This window comes from Seriola lalandi, unplaced genomic scaffold, assembly GCF_002814215.2.
Source record: "Seriola lalandi dorsalis isolate HSWRI2012SDOR001 ecotype SW California unplaced genomic scaffold, Sedor1 jcf7180002054573, whole genome shotgun sequence".
Lineage (NCBI taxonomy): Eukaryota > Metazoa > Chordata > Actinopteri > Carangiformes > Carangidae > Seriola > Seriola lalandi.
The window spans coordinates 717,712-733,549 of NW_019525126.1; the positions used below are offsets into that span (position 1 = coordinate 717,712).

A 15,838-nucleotide genomic window follows, 5' to 3' on the forward strand; every position below is an offset into this window, starting at 1 on the left:
GATTTAACCCAGCCATCCGAGAAAGGCCCATGTCAGATTGGTGTCCTTACAGGGTCTGTCCAATTAAAAATTTTTTTTTTAAATTTTTAAATAAACTAAATAAAATACATAGAGCAGTGGCAGATACAATATCTCACTGCATAAGTATAACCCCTTTTATATGGCTATCAAAAGTTAGAGTTGGTAAAACACAAATCAATGTCACAAACTTTCAACTGGTGTCCTAATTTTGTTTTTGAACTGTTTATTCTGGTAACCAAGTGCTCATCATCCTCAAAATTACAGTCTTCATATTCCTTAGCAAAATTGTTGTCACAAAACCAAAAGTAGCCTTTTTATTTTCAGTTTAATCTGCTTGAAATGTTATGCAGATCTGTATATATATCTGAGTGTGTTAAGCTCAAAGCATATAAAATATTAATTACTTATAAACATATTCAGTTCTATAAACTTTTATTTTCTTCCAGTTGTAATCCCCGACATTTGTGACTGTAAAGTCCAGATGTTTTGTAATTTCATAATTTATGGTTGCACATCTTAAACTGTCAAACGTTTGGTGCGGATAGTTAGCCGTGACATGAATCATTTTTGAAGACAGTGTTGTTTTCTAGTGGAGAGGCCACAAAAAGCTCTGTGCCGCCTGAACCTTTTTGATCATGGCATTTCTTCCCCTTTGGACTTCACGCTCTCCTCTTCCACATCTTCAATTTTCTCCCCGTCGTCTACATTTTCTTCCCTAAATCAGACATGTTGGGTTAGAAAATGGCTATATTGTAATTACATCAAACTTTTACTTGGCTACAGTATTTGTCTTTTCTTCACTAAAGACTGCAGGGCAAACTCAGAAAATTATGTAATATAATATGACCAAACCACATGAAGTCCTTGGCTCTCCATCAGCAGTGCTATTCATAATTTTACCGGACACACTGGGATTACATAGTGTATGAACAAAACTTGCTAAAAATTCTCACCCTGCATACCTGCTATGAATGTTATTTTCATTGCTGTGGTTATTCACATCGTCCTCAGATCTGGATGAGACTGATGTTCCTTCAGTTGTTTCTCCATTTTCTTGAACAAATTGCTCCTTAAAGCCAGCTTTCCTCAGCTTGTCTCTGTATGTCTGCTCTGCATGAGCTTTTGCATTTCTCTGCCAGTTAAAAACCCAAAGTTATGCCACTGGAGATGCATATTATTTACAATATGATGTAATGTTTAAGCTTCATGTCACGTACCTGTTTCACCTGTTCGAACAAATAAGGGCGTTCACTAACTCGTGCCTTCATTTTCCGTAACTCTTTCATGTATTCTCTCGTCCTTTGTCGGTCAGCCACACTTTATGTAAAAAAAGATTATACTTTTAGCCGCTGTGGCAGGCTTGTGTGGTCGTTGTGATGTGAGTCACAAAGGTTGCAACATTGCAAGAATGAATTGTCTCTCTTGACCAGTACTCACATATGGTGCTTTAGTTTTTCATTATTTACTTCCTTCAAGCTGCTGTTTGGGTCCATCAGCTTCGCATGGAGGGCAACTGTCTTCTTCATGGCCTGGGACCTCATTTGGTACTTCCTCAACCAGTCTGCACTCTCTTGATTCTTACTATCCCTCACCTCCATTGACTTTCTGTGAAGGTAAAAATATATATCAGTAGATCCAATCATTTAGTGTGTAGACATTTTAAAAAGAAAAAAATCTACTATCCAAACTTCAACAGTCATGCCAAACTGATCCAGTTCACCTGATGGCCATGCAGCGCTTCCTCACAGCATCTGTGATGTACAAGGGGAGTGTGTCTGTGGACAGTGATGTTAAGGCCCCAAGTGACTTGCTTCTACTGAGATGACTTATTTTTGGTTCCTGTCAATGAGAGGAAAAAAACTTTTAAAACATTTTTCTTAGCTCAAATCAAAACAAAATACATTGCTTGACCACATATTGCATAAACTCCATTAATTTAGAATGAACTTAAAAACCTACAGTACGTGATGTGTATGCTTTATGTAAGTTTTTTGTGAGAAGACAGAACATAGGAAAACTGGGTTTGTGGAAAAAGCTGTTTATTTGCTGTGGTCAAAGCCACACACAAAAAAAAGAAAACATCTAAACATCTTAAAGAGTTTTTACTTTGAAATCTTAAGTACCATAGGAAAACTAGAAGCCATTACCTACCTCTATAATTGATGACTTATATAAGAGATTAAAAAAACAAAAACAAAGATTTCTAAATATTGCACCTAGTAATAATAGATTTCCTTCTTACTTCATCAAAATGACAGATTAATTGGTGAGATACTGATGGTTCTAGGACTTTACAGCAAGACCGCTGCCTGTACACACACAGTATACTTTATAGATTCCCTATAGAATAATGGTTGTCAGTTTTATTATTTTTTTATGAGAAACCACACAGTAACAACAAGTTAAACATGTATTTACAATACAGTCATTTAGTGAGGGAAAAATATAACTATATATAACCACTGGTTAAATCAGATTTTGCCCATGAATGTCTGACATGGTCCATAAAATAGAATTCTGGTAATTGTATAATTTTAGGCAGAGCCAGAGATATATGAAAGGAAGCAAAACAGGAACTTTCACTGATCACAAAGTTCATCCTACCACTTTGGATCAGTTTCAATTACTGTTTTTCTTCCTTAATTACTTTTATAATTAATCTTACTCTGTAATGACAAATTTCAATGAACATACATTGGATTGTTGTTGTGAAATATGTGATTAAGCTCATAAAAAAATATTGCTATTTGCACTGAGGGACAAAAAGTGAACAAATATTTTATGTTTGTTAAGTATATCAAGTACTGCAGAAATGGGGCTTGGGTTAAAATTCATAAATTATGAGCTGGAAAAAGTTTGAAATAGAACCGTTTAAGGGAGGGGAATAGTCCCTCTTTGATGATGTCCTAGTGTACATATTTTAAATAGCTTTTCAGTTCCACATCTGAGAGAAGTGGTCTGAACCGCCTCAAAAATAACACACTTGACATAAAAAAACTTAAACTGTACTATAAATCTTTTATCATCAAACATATTGCTCCCATGGACACATAAAATAAAATAAAAATTGACCTGGTCGAATTCCTTTGTCACATTTTATGAAATAAACACTTCTGGGTGTTGAGGGACTTCAGGAATACACAGTAGACCATTATACAATCAGCAAAAAATGCATGGTAATCATCTGTCCTAATTAGACCAGTTTCTGTACATTTAGTGCAATAATTACTGACACAGACCTTTTTGAACAAGAAAGGAGGTAATCAGCATTATTTATCATCTAGAACAGTAGGGCCTTTAAGGAAGTTTAATGGTTTCCTGTCCTCCTTAAAAAAGAGAAGGGTATTGACTTGATTAAATGGTGGATGGATGTGTCTTGAACCATCCATCAAGCAGAGAAGATGTGAGAGACTTCAAAAAAATGTGATGGAAAACTGAAACATGAAACAATCTGGACCTGGATTTCTCCTTCTTATGTAAATCCTCAAGAGACACTGTCTCCTAAAAACAGACATTTCCCTTCACATTTACTGATGTGATATTCTGAGAAGTAATTAAACCAAACTGCATTATAAAGAATGAATGAGTAAAAGCAACTAAATCTGAACTGAGGTGAAGAAAAATGTTTTACCTGTGAGTCTGGGCTCATCCTACTTTGCCTCACAGGGAGAGCTGATGTCCTGAGGTAGAAGGGTTGACACTTTGTCACTTCTTTACTCTGTGTTCTTCTCAGTGCCTCTGTCTGCAAGGCCTTGTGCAACCTGCTGAAATCAGGGATCTGATGGATGATTTTTGGCTGGAAGCTCGGCTTCTCATCCAGGAAACCCAGCTTTTCTTTCCTGGTGTGCTCGGCAATGCGAAGTTTCGGGCTGCAGGACGAAGTGGAATTCTCCTGTCGCTGTGTCGTGTGAGTGTGGACGGTCCTGCAAACCTCCTCCTGGTCTGCGCAGAATTACAGTCAGATAAGGTAGAAGCTGTAGTCATGTTTCTGTGTTGAGTGTTTTAGAAGCACTTTATACAATGTATTCAATATGAAACGGTATCAGTTTGATGTGTAACAGTTTAAACAATTGCAATGTGTCTCTCAATTACAGGCTATAAATTCAAGACATGTTCAAAGTCTGAAGAACAAATGTATTTTATATAGGGCTCTTCATTGAACTGCTCACAACTCATGGACAAATACAATTTCACAAGCAAAAAAAGTTGGGAAACAGTGGCCTATATCGGTCAGTATATAGTATAATACACTCCACTAGCCAGCATCATACCATTTGGAAGGAAACAAATCACACAATCAACCCACCTTTCAACTCAGAATCTAGTGAGTCATTTTCTACTTTGTGAAGAGATTTTCTGACAGTAGGAATCTTGTTCTTCTGATCCTGGGAGGCTTGGTTTAACGTAGCTAACAGCTTCTGCCTTTTTTCCTTTTCTCTTTCCTGGAAGCTGAAAGGTTTTTGTATGGAGAGCAAAAAGTTCTTTCTCTGCTCATGACCCTGCTTCCTCTCTTTCTCTCTAAGCTCAATCACCTCCTGATAGAGGGGCTGGGTGACATGGTTGGGGACTGGGACAGCACAGAACTTCTTCTGACATTCAGCCTCGGCCTCCTCCTCTTTGCTCATCTGTGTTGTTTTAAATAAAGCTACCTGTTCATATAGTTGTGTCTTGGTAGGAGTCAGTGGGGAAGTCCTGACAGAACAATGCTTGCAGTTTGTTGGCAATACCCAGGCTGGAGAAGATGAGTTAGGCCTCTCTGACTGTCTAAGATGATGGGAGGTCTCTTTGTCTGAGGTCAGGCCAGATGTAGAGATGGATCTCCTCATTCCTACATTTCTGAAAAATCAGTAAAGATATTTAAGAAAATGGGTATATTATAATTAAAACAAAACATAAAGGACAATCGACTTACTTGGGCTGACGGTTGACTTCTTTTTTATCAATGGACTCTTGGTGTATATCTGTTGACAGGAGAGCGTCCTGATGAATCCTCCTTTCCAACTCCTCTGTCTGTCTCTTCTCTGACTCCTGCAGCTGCTGTCTAAGGGCCTCACTGATGGTCTTCAGCTGCTGCTTAAGCATTAACTCTGATCTGAGTCCATCTTCCAGCAAGGCCTCTAGCTTTGACATGTTTGTCTAACAAAAAAAAACAAAAAAGTAAAGGAAAGGAAAGTAGGAGTAATGAGAATAAAGCAAAAAAGTAGAACGTGGAACTTTGTTTATTCCTGTAAATTAAAAACAAAAGAAAATGTAATCATTAATCAAGGGGAAATACCAAACTTCTTATGTTTCCATTGTTACAGTCACTTTGAACATTTCCAATAATAGATTTTCACAAACAATACATGCCCCCTTTTTAAAATAAACAAAAAATATAAATTGTCTGCCAATACTTTCAACCACCTTAAAAGAAATGTGCACACATCTACACAAACACTGACAGAATGACAATGACAGACTTAATGTTGACATTACTCTGAACATTACTGCTGCAGTGGACAATTTTCACTATTTACTGACATTTTACAAATATAATGGAGTGCTTGTCTTTCACTTCAGTATTTCCATTTGATGCTACTTTATATTTCTATTCCACTACATACACATTACAAATTGACAAATTAGCATCAGTAGTGTAATAATGTCACATTTAATAATCACAGGCCATTTTACTGCAGAACCACCTCTTACTTTGATACTTCAAGTATAATTCTCTCATAACACATTTGAACTTTTACTTAAAGTAAGTAGAATTTTGGATGTAGGACATTTTCTCGTCATTTACTTGTAATTAAGTATTTTCAGTGGTGGAAAATAAATTTGTACATTACAGTACAATTTTGAGGTAGCCTATATGTACGCTACTTGAGTATTTTCATTTTCTGCTACTTTATAATTCTACTCCACTACAATTCAGATTTGATAACTTTAGTTAGTAGTTACAGATTAAAAGTATGTAAAGTAATTAAAGTCAGACCCACTTTTACCAGCTGCAAAATGAATGTGCACATTGATCCATCAATAATTATAATCCAACAATATAATTATTCTGAAATGAGCCATTATACAAAATCAGTACTTTTGCCTCTGGTTTAATTCTACACTGTGATATTACTCCTTTTACCAGAACATTTATATACTACACCTGTGATGATTGATCAATTCATCGAAAAAATTGTTGACCAATTAATCAATATCTATAATACTCATTAATATTTCTGATCATATATAGTATGATATTGCATTGATATTAAAAAAAGTTACACACTTCAAACTCCACCTCCAGTCAGTCTGTGTGAAATAGTTACCATGGTAACCAGACCTCTCTCCTACAGCGGTGTATGATGTAGACATGTATTTACCGTTAGCTATGCAATAATTTAAATATGTATTTACTTTTGTAATTATATACAAACATAGGTTCTATTTTCTACCACTTAAAAGCACATTATAGCCGAAATAAATCAACGAAATTCAACTTAAAAGCAATAATGAGCCACCAACCTGGCAAAAGACGAGTTTCAGGAAGTAGTATTTCTCTGTCGAGGCGGTTTCCAATATCTTCGCTGACAAGATGCACCGCAAGACTTTAGTGCACTTTAGATGCACTGCAGCTAAAACTGTCTGTTGTTTATAAAGTTGACACCGGGTTAATATAACACTTGAAACTAAGCAAGTCTTCTCTACTTGTACTCAACCGTCAGTTTTTGGTAGCATTAGCACCGTCGGCGGACAGGAGCGGCAGCGCCAGCCGTGACGGACGTCTTCTGTGATTGGACATGAAACCGGAAGTACTTCCTCTGGAGCGCTTGTCAACAGAACATGGCAGGATTACACAGCTGCTATTGTTAGGACACATTCAAGGGGAATCGACTGTTTGATTGTCATATGAATGTATCCAGGCTTCCGGAGTTGGACTGCTCTCACCTGTTTAATACGCGGCTTGTCTCATATGAAGACAGGGTGACGACTGAATAATGCACAAGCTTTCAAAGGCGGCGCTGGCCTGTAACGGACTTGGCCGGTGTTTTATAACAGAGAAGCATGTATCTGCTGTAAAAATCATCAGACGAGGATTAGTGTGCGCAGAACATGGGGACGATTCTGGCAAGAATGACGTTTATGATGTCATTATATCCGGGGGAGGGATGGTTGGATCTGCAATGGCATGTTCCCTTGGTGAGTGATGTCCTCCTAGCACTCAGTGACCACATTTCAATGTATGACAGCTATTATCAACCTGTCCATATCAAAACTAAAGGTAATGTTAGACGGCAGTGTAAGGTAGTACTATTTCCATTCACCCAAACCAGAGAGTCATATAGAAACTATTTTCTAAAATCTATTAAAAAGTAATTCTAAGATGTTATGTAACAGGAAAAACATGGTGTAAAATGCCTAAATTAAACACTCATAGCTACACCACAAGATTTTAATAATCTTGTAAGAATGAGGCTCATTCTTATATATGTGCTGTCATCTTTTATACAACATTTAATTACTGACAGGAATGGATCCCAACTTGATGGGTAAGAAGATTCTGCTGCTTGAAGCGGGCAACAAGAAAGTGATGGACAAGGTCCCAGACATCTACAGCACCAGAGTCAGCTCCATCAGTCCAGGTTCTGCCACCCTCCTCAGCGGTACAGTATACCCTGTTACGATCTAACACAAAGAAACAGCAAGTTTTGTTGTGTTTGGAATGACAGACAGAAAACAAATCAAAAAGTTATTTATGTGGTGATTAGCTTCCTTCTGTGAGAAGCTTGTGGTGCCAGACTAGTAAATGACTTCCACAAGGTAAGCCAGGGATCAGACACTGTCCAGTCACCCAGGCTTAGCAGGGATCATATCTGACCTCAGTTGTTCCTCTTCACCTCTTCACCTGGTCACCTGAGATTTCTCCTGACACAGTTTTTTTTTTCATAGTTGAGTTTTTCTATGGCCCAATTTTGAAGATAAAGGTATCTCTCAGCATTATAGATTTTGGAAGCCAAGGAAAGGGAGAGTCAGAGATGCCAGGTAGTGTAACTTTAGCTCAGCTTAAAGAACGTGTCTGTGAAACATATTCTTTGTCCAAAATTACTGTCTCAGGTCTGGAATCAACGAAAACTAGCTGAAACATGAACATCAGTCCAGACCTGTGCATTTCGTTATTGCATGGAATTATGCAGACAACAATCATTAGGTTAAATTACTTTGATTGTTGGACACTTAAGTCCATCCACATTTATCCAGACTCATGTCTTAAAATAACATCAAGCACAGCATGTGGTCATCTGTGCAGTTCAGGGATAAGAACATGGGCAGCAACAACTACAGCATCTCCCCAGTGGGTCCAGTGCACCATGGTAATATTTTCAGGTAATAATAATCTTGAAAGTGAGAGACAGAGGGTAAAGTTTTGCTTAACATCTCAAATAAATTCAGCTCCTTTGCATTATGTTTGAACAATTTATTGACTTTATGGTGTTTACCCCTTAATCTGATTAGAAACCTTATCTGATTTTGACACTCTGAAATGTTGTTAGGGTGTTTGATAGGAATGCAGTGGTGCAGTGTGAAGGAGTTAATGTGAAACATTGTGCTTGGCTGTGACAGCTTTGCCTCCCATTGGCACCTGCGCACCAAGTAAAGACATAAATTGAACTTGACCCATGTTTATGGAACACTGCTACACTCCTTTGTAAAGTTTCCAGACTTGGCCACGTGTCACATGAAACATTACATGGTGCTTTAAATTCTTATTGTATTGATAATGTAGATCCCCACTACCACATAGTGTAGGCTAAAGTTCTAGTATTTAGCATTTCAATGTAATCTCATCACATAATAGTCAATAGTCAAGTTTACCACAACTCTGTGTCCTCCTTTAAACATTTACAATGGATTGACTTTGACTCATTCTCCTGAAAAGTCGAAAGCACATCCACATCACTAGATTCACACCTGGCTGTTGGTCCCAGTGGAGTTCACACTTGACCCTGATAGACCCACATTATGTAAACATATTCTATTTTTATTCTTTTACAAAAAATATTAAGATTCACAGAATTCATGTTTTGATTTTCAGAGTATGATGACTGATATGATTAGGATTATTTGTAATACACTGGCGTGGATTGTTGCACTGAATTAGTAATGTAATTGTTTTGATGTGTTTGTACACACAGGTATTGGAGCATGGGAACACATTACAGAGATGAGGTGCAAGCCGTATAAAAGAATGCAGGTATGTTGATCTTTAGTGCTCTTTTGTTTTATTGCTTTTTATCTGTACAGTAAAGTGCAGTAACTGCTATTGTACTGCTAAGTCAAAAGTTCAGAAAAGTATCATTTCAAGACAGAAAAAAACTGGAACCTTCTTCAACACCGAACAGCTCCCAAAATCCTTCTGTTACACAACTTGATTTTTTTCCGCATGTGTCCTCAAGACTTTCTAACTTACTGGCATACTATATGTATTTCTGCCATCCATCAATCATAGCACCATACAATTTGTGGAGAGAAAAATCTGTGACACTCAGCTTCTACTCAGTCATTCAGCATAATGAACAAGCAACACAATACTGTATCATATAATCATGTATATGGTATATAATTGTTCACATTCAAATGGCAAACAGTGGTTTCATGTAACATGCATTTTGTTCATTCCCTTGTACAATTTATGCCTTTTCGGTAGCTATGCTGGCTCGGTGGCACACTGAAAGCCAAAGAATATAAGGTATAGTTTAAAAAAAAAAAAAAGAAGAAGAAGTCCATCTCCTGGCTCATTCAGAGTACAGGATGGCTCTCTGAACATTCAAGTCTTATTTATTAAAGCCATCTTCTCTATGAAGAATAAATCCTTTTGATATTTTCAAATTGGTACTCGCTCCCCTCATCTTCTAATTATGAAGATTCATGTGAACAACGGCAAGAAGATGAAAGATTAGGAGAGTGGTTGTTTGCTGCAATGTGAACCGGCTTTACGGCTGCGGGTGTAGGCTCAGTCCCGCTTGTAAGATGTGGTCGGTGCGTACCAAACACTCGACCGCAGGGTTTCTCTCTGGACCCAAGATGTCATCATGCAGTGCTTTACAGTGATTATGGTAGTGTACCTCTCCCATTATACCTTCACTCTGCTACCACTGTTTTGGCTTGTTTGCCCATTGAATCTCAGTCATATACATCTCAGCCATTGCACTGGAAAGTATGTACTGCAGGTCAGCTCTAAATAACATTCTTTCCATGCAATAAAATACTCTTCCACCTTAAATGTGCAGTAAGCATTGAGGGTTTAGATTTGAAACAGAAGGCAAACCGAGTTTTTGCCATGAAGGCCTCATTTTGCGCACATTTTTCTCTATAAAGTTGCAAGGAAGTATATTGTTTAATTCTTGCACAGAAAGTACTAACTCATTCTACTCCATAGCTGCATCATTTCACCCCGCATTAAACAAAACCAAAACAATTTTTGGGCTGGTCTCAGTAAATCTTTCTCCCCAACCACTTATCACAAGTTGCAAACCAACTGCCATTAGTGGTTTTCTGTAGGGTATATCCCCCTACTTTATGGCAAGTTGGAAAAAAGTAGAGCAGCAGCATATTACTGCAGAATGATGGGTTCTGTCACCATAGTTACAACGCAGGAGAGGATTAACCTTGTACAAACACTTTTCACCCCCCTCATGTTTAACTCAAACAGTGCTTTCAAGGTTGGAATTACAGTAACCGAAAACTATATCTCATTCTTCCGCTTTGGTTGCGGATAAATATTGACTTACTCTGTAATGTCTGCAAACATGTCATTTGTTATTTGTGTTTCCAAGAAATTGCTTGTGTAAATCCACATCACAAAATGTCATTTGGTCCTCCACCTAAGAGAGCTCCATTAAGCTGAAATCAGCAGTCCAGCCAGAGGGGTGCTGGTGACCCTCGTAACTCTGGGTTTGATGAATGTAGGCTGTGCCAATCTCCGACAGCAACTAACAACTTTGATGTGTTCAGCTCAATGAAGCGTCGCTTCTCTGCCCAGCTATATATATGGAAAGGGGATGCATTTAAGGATAGACTTGTAGACCACAGGCGTAATGGGTCTCTCATTTAGGTTTGGGATGCCTGCTCAGACGCCCTGATCACATTCGATAAGGAGAACCTGCAGGACGAGATGGCATACATCGTGGAGAACGACATCGTTGTGGCTGCACTCACTAAACAGCTGCACAGTCTGTCCGGTAAGCACAGCATTTATGATTAAAACATGAAGCCCCACACAGTAGCAGAGCTCTGTAAGACCTCTTGATTCCTGTTCCATCTGCTTAATGGATGCTGAGTCTGGCAGCTAATGCCACCACATTTATTCCATCCTATTCCCCAGGTCGTGTTTATTTGTACTCTCTCTCTGTGACTGTTTTTAAAGACAAGTTAAGCTCTTGGAGCCATCCATGTTTTTCCTGCCTTTTCAATAAAAACCTCACATTTTGGGAACTGCAGAGCCCCAGCACCCTCTGACACGTGAAGTGGTCCAGTGACCTATTTAAAGTTGCCATGTGCTCCCAAGCTTTTGCCACCTCTTAAGACACCAAAGCGCTGACCGTGTATAGTCCTGCGTTGCTGTTAGACATTAGACCAACTTTTGTGAGGTTCTCAAATAAAAACTTAACTCTGCTACGTGCAGTTAAAGTGCCATATTTATAAACAGTTTTCAACATTTTGCACCAAACAACGGATGTGTGGTTACAGCACGTTTTTGCCTCATGTGCCTCCCATTTGTCCACTTCTCTCTTTCCTCTCATTTTAGCCGTGGTGTTGTTATGCTCAAGATGCACTACATGAAAAGTATGCTCCTCTACCAGCTGTTTTCAATGTAACCCTGCTCTCCAATCACTGAAAACCCATATTTGACATCCGTGTTCAGGAACCAGTAGCCGTTCTGTGGATGGGTCCCACTCCAAGTCGGCATGAGCCAACGCAGCTCGGGATCCTTTCATGTTTTGCGATGACCAGCTGCCGATATTTTAGGAAGATGGGCAGTTTTAGTGCAAAATCCAACAAGCTGGCAGCATGCGCAAAGTGTGGCGTGGTGTGCTTGTAGATAAACACTATTAGTCAGTGCAATGTGGCAGGCCAAGACCATTAAGAAGATTGTCAGATGTGAACTTCGGCAGCTACCATGTGCCAGGGAGGAAAACCAGCAGTGTTTTATGAGGTGGTTTATAGATCTTCCACTACTTTAGCTGCAGGCAAACCATCCTCTCATTTTTTCTTTTTGAAGGAAAAAGCGGCAAAGTACTGATTTAGATTGATGATACATACGCAGGACCTAGATTGATCCCTTTGTTGTGAGAGAGTCGCAGCAGTTGCAATTTCATTTAAAGGAACACTGCTTTATTTTCTTTCCCGCTGCCTTTGTAGTGACCAGTTTTATGTCTTTGTTGTTTGTCAGATAATGTGCAAGTTAAGTACAGGTCCAAGGTGGTGAAGTATAGGTGGCCCATGCCCCACCACACAGCAGACTCCATCCCATGGGTCCAGGTCACGTTGGCCAGCGGACAGACTCTTCAGACCAAGCTGCTGGTCAGTTTGATTCCATCACATAAACTCTGCTTGTCCCTCTGTCCTTCTCCTTTTTTTGGTTTTTACTGTTTTCCTTTTTTCTCATCTGTTTTTCAGATTGGTGCCGATGGACCAAACTCTATGGTGAGAAGGGAATTAGGAATACCCACAGTCAAATGGAATTATGACCAGTCTGCTGTTGTTGCTGTGCTACACCTATCAGAAGTGAGTATCACATTCAACACAGGCATACAGTGTGATTTTTAATACTTTTTTATAATGTTTATAATTTGCACACAAAAATATTTAACCAAGCATTATTATATGTAACTGAGTTCATTTACTCTTTGTTTTTATTATCATAGTTATTTTAATGTCACTTCTGTCAGCATGCAGAGAACAATACACCCACCCAGCAGCACCCTTTATAATATTTTGTTTTTATGTGCAATACATGTAATTGAAATGTAGCTGTACAATGCCAAACAATTTTAGTATAAAATTTAATTTGATTTAAATTATGCCCTCGACAGCCCACAGAGAACAATGTTGCATGGCAGAGGTTCCTCCCAACAGGACCCATTGCTATGTTACCGGTAATATATCTACATCATTTACTGTGGTAGTAGTTGTTGTAAAATGTCCATCTATCACATAAGCATTTGATGAAGCTTCAGCATCCATGCTCTGTGCTCCGCAGCTGTCGGACACAGAAAGCTCTCTGGTGTGGTCAACTAGCCATCGGCTCGCTGAGGAGCTGCTGGAGCTGGATGAGGAGAGCTTTGTTGACGCCATCAACTCTGCCTTCGTAAGTCTCGCTCTATCCGTTAAACAGCTGATGTTGTATTTACGTTCAGATCTGTCACTAGGCAACATTTGTGCAGCATTTTCTGTATTTGTGTCTAGTGTACTGTTTGTGGCAGGGGTTCTCCATAGACTTACGCACATGTTGAGCTGTTTCCAGTGACTCACACAAACAATATTGTCATTGTTTTGGCCAGACTTTATACAATACTAATATTTCATTCTGGAAATGATATACCTATCCATTTTTTTTTTTATGTTTGGAGAAACTCCTTTTCCCAAGCTGGCTATTTTTACTGGGCCTGCTGATGGACGGGGTCAGCATGGTTGAGTCACGTTTGGTTTCAGTCCTGGTTTGCTAATTAAACCTGTGGTCTCCCAGTGTCGACCATTACTGCATGGAATGTTTTTCAAACAGAGCTAATTCAACTGCATAGCCTGGCCGGCATCTTCTTTTAATTAGCCCAGCTCCCGAAGCCCTGCCAAACCAGTTAGTTAGGGAGGGGAAAAAAAGCACTTTCGTTGGCCTGGAGTTCAGCTTTGCTCCTATGTCAGCTAATTTCTTTGTCCACTCAAAAGGGATAATGTCTTTTTTCTCTCTCTTCTGGCCATTTTTCATTCTCTCTGACTATGTCTCTGTCTTCTTGCCTGTCTGTGTGTGTACTGACAGTGGAATAATGAGAACCAGTCAGAGCTGATTGAGACGGCTGGCTCTCTTTTCCGTGGCGCCCTGTCGACCATCATGCCGTCTGCAGGTTCACCTCGACAGCTCCCTCCAAGTGTGGCAGGGATCGGCCCAAAGACCCGAGTCATGTTCCCTCTGGGCATGGGTCACGCATCAGAGTACATAAGGCACCGGGTGGCTCTGATTGGGTAAGATAGCGTGCAGAAAGTATTTGCCTGCACATGATATTATATGAAATGAGAGATTAAAAAAGTCCTAAAAATCTGTGCTGTTAGTTGTTTACGTATTTACATTCATTTAATCTCTTGCTTCACAAGTACGGGAATGACTTTTTGTTTTTACAGTGTGCATAAAAAATAGCCCACCATGCAGTGAGTGTGTTTGGATAGTGGAGGATATGTTTGCCTTTGCAGGGATGCAGCCCATCGTGTCCATCCTCTGGCGGGTCAGGGAGCCAACCTAGGCTTTGGGGATGTGGCTTCCCTCACACAGCTCCTGAGCCAGGCGGCCTTTAACGGGAAAGACCTGGGTCAGTGAGAATTCTAAACAGACACAAGCGCTGCAACTATAGCGCAGTGGTTTCCCCTAAGCTCTTTTCCATAACCCCTGCTGAAATGCATGCTGTTGATCTGAATTATAAAAAGCATCAGCTTTTCCGGCAACATTTATTTGATGTTTTTCTGCTCATTCTGCCAGGAACTGTATGTAAGTTGCTTTTCATAAAAATGGAAAACCTGTTATGAGATATTGTGTTTATTTTTCCGTCTGTTAAATGTGCTGAAATCAAAATAGCACCATGACTTAATGTACAAAACATATGACAGACATGCACACATTTAAACTAAGTCCCCAGTTTTAACCCCAAGTCTTTGTTTGTTTGTGCAGGAGCAATGCAGCACCTTTTAGAATATGAAACTGAGCGTCAGCGGCACAATTTGCCCATGATGGCTGCCATTGACCTCATGAAACGCCTCTATTCCACTAACTCTGTTCCTGTGGTTCTCCTACGCACCTTGGGTCTGCAGGCCACCAACATGCTCCCAGCACTAAAAGTAAGCTCCCTCTCTTCTAGCTTCTGCCTCCAAACATGACCTCCTGTACATCCCAGTGAACCTGGCCACCACTCAGATAATATCAACCACCTGTCAAACCTAAACTCCGCCTCCACTCTGTACTCACCCTCCACCCTCCTTTCTGATTACACGGAGCTTTACTTTAGCGGTGTCTATAATTTTCAGGGTTCTGAACCTACTACTATGGCATCTAAGTTTAGCCCCAAATTTAGTGTTACCAAAAGTGTGTGGGTGGGGTGCAGGGCTGGCCCTGGGGCAGCGGACAGCGGTGTTGGCTTGTGTTTTCACACCCCTTTTATTACCGACCACTCATGTGAAAGGGCTTTATTCCCTACTAAGTGATTCAGACCAACACAACTGTAACTGGTTGTAAAGGCATTTCACTATGGAGGCGCAAAGTTAAACGGGACATCTTTTCCATATTAAATGATGTGATTTCACTGGTTTTACAGGTCTTGTATAGAGGTCTGCAGTGCGGCTCATTTGTAACAGGCTCTTCGCAAGTACGATTCAAAGGTTACAGTTTTTGAGATGATGTCTCTTTTGCCTCTGCAGGAACAGATCATAGCATTTGCAAGCAAGTGATGGATTCGTCATGCAGTGGTCGTTGATGGATCTCCAGTGACTGTTTAACGGCTGTAAAAAAAAAAAATTTGACTTTAAAAAAAACCTAATATAATAAAGATTTATTTTACTCTATTGGGATTTTTTTTCC

At 39.5% G+C, this 15,838-nt stretch overlaps 2 protein-coding genes across 2 annotated transcripts; one reads left to right on the forward strand and one right to left on the reverse strand.

The window, feature by feature from the left end:
• Nucleotides 1–227: 227 nt before the first annotated feature.
• On the reverse strand, nt 228–6,756 carry fam161b (FAM161 centrosomal protein B). The gene is made up of 9 exons (XM_023417256.2): nt 6,526–6,756; nt 4,934–5,157; nt 4,328–4,857; nt 3,653–3,963; nt 1,742–1,860; nt 1,459–1,626; nt 1,239–1,338; nt 984–1,153; nt 228–736 (listed from the first exon to the last, which is right to left on the reverse strand). Exons 2-9 carry the CDS (start codon nt 5,149–5,151, stop codon nt 655–657), a joined length of 1,698 nt encoding a protein of 565 aa, XP_023273024.1. The 5' UTR covers nt 5,152–5,157; nt 6,526–6,756; the 3' UTR covers nt 228–654.
• Nucleotides 6,757–6,819: 63 nt separating this feature from the next.
• On the forward strand, nt 6,820–15,822 carry coq6 (coenzyme Q6 monooxygenase). The gene is made up of 12 exons (XM_023417260.2): nt 6,820–7,200; nt 7,530–7,664; nt 9,195–9,253; nt 11,114–11,240; nt 12,452–12,582; nt 12,679–12,786; nt 13,095–13,157; nt 13,262–13,369; nt 14,036–14,238; nt 14,464–14,579; nt 14,936–15,102; nt 15,679–15,822. The coding sequence occupies exons 1-12, from the start codon at nt 6,999–7,001 to the stop codon at nt 15,706–15,708; spliced, it is 1,449 nt and encodes a 482-aa protein (XP_023273028.1). The 5' UTR covers nt 6,820–6,998; the 3' UTR covers nt 15,709–15,822.
• Nucleotides 15,823–15,838: the final 16 nt, after the last annotated feature.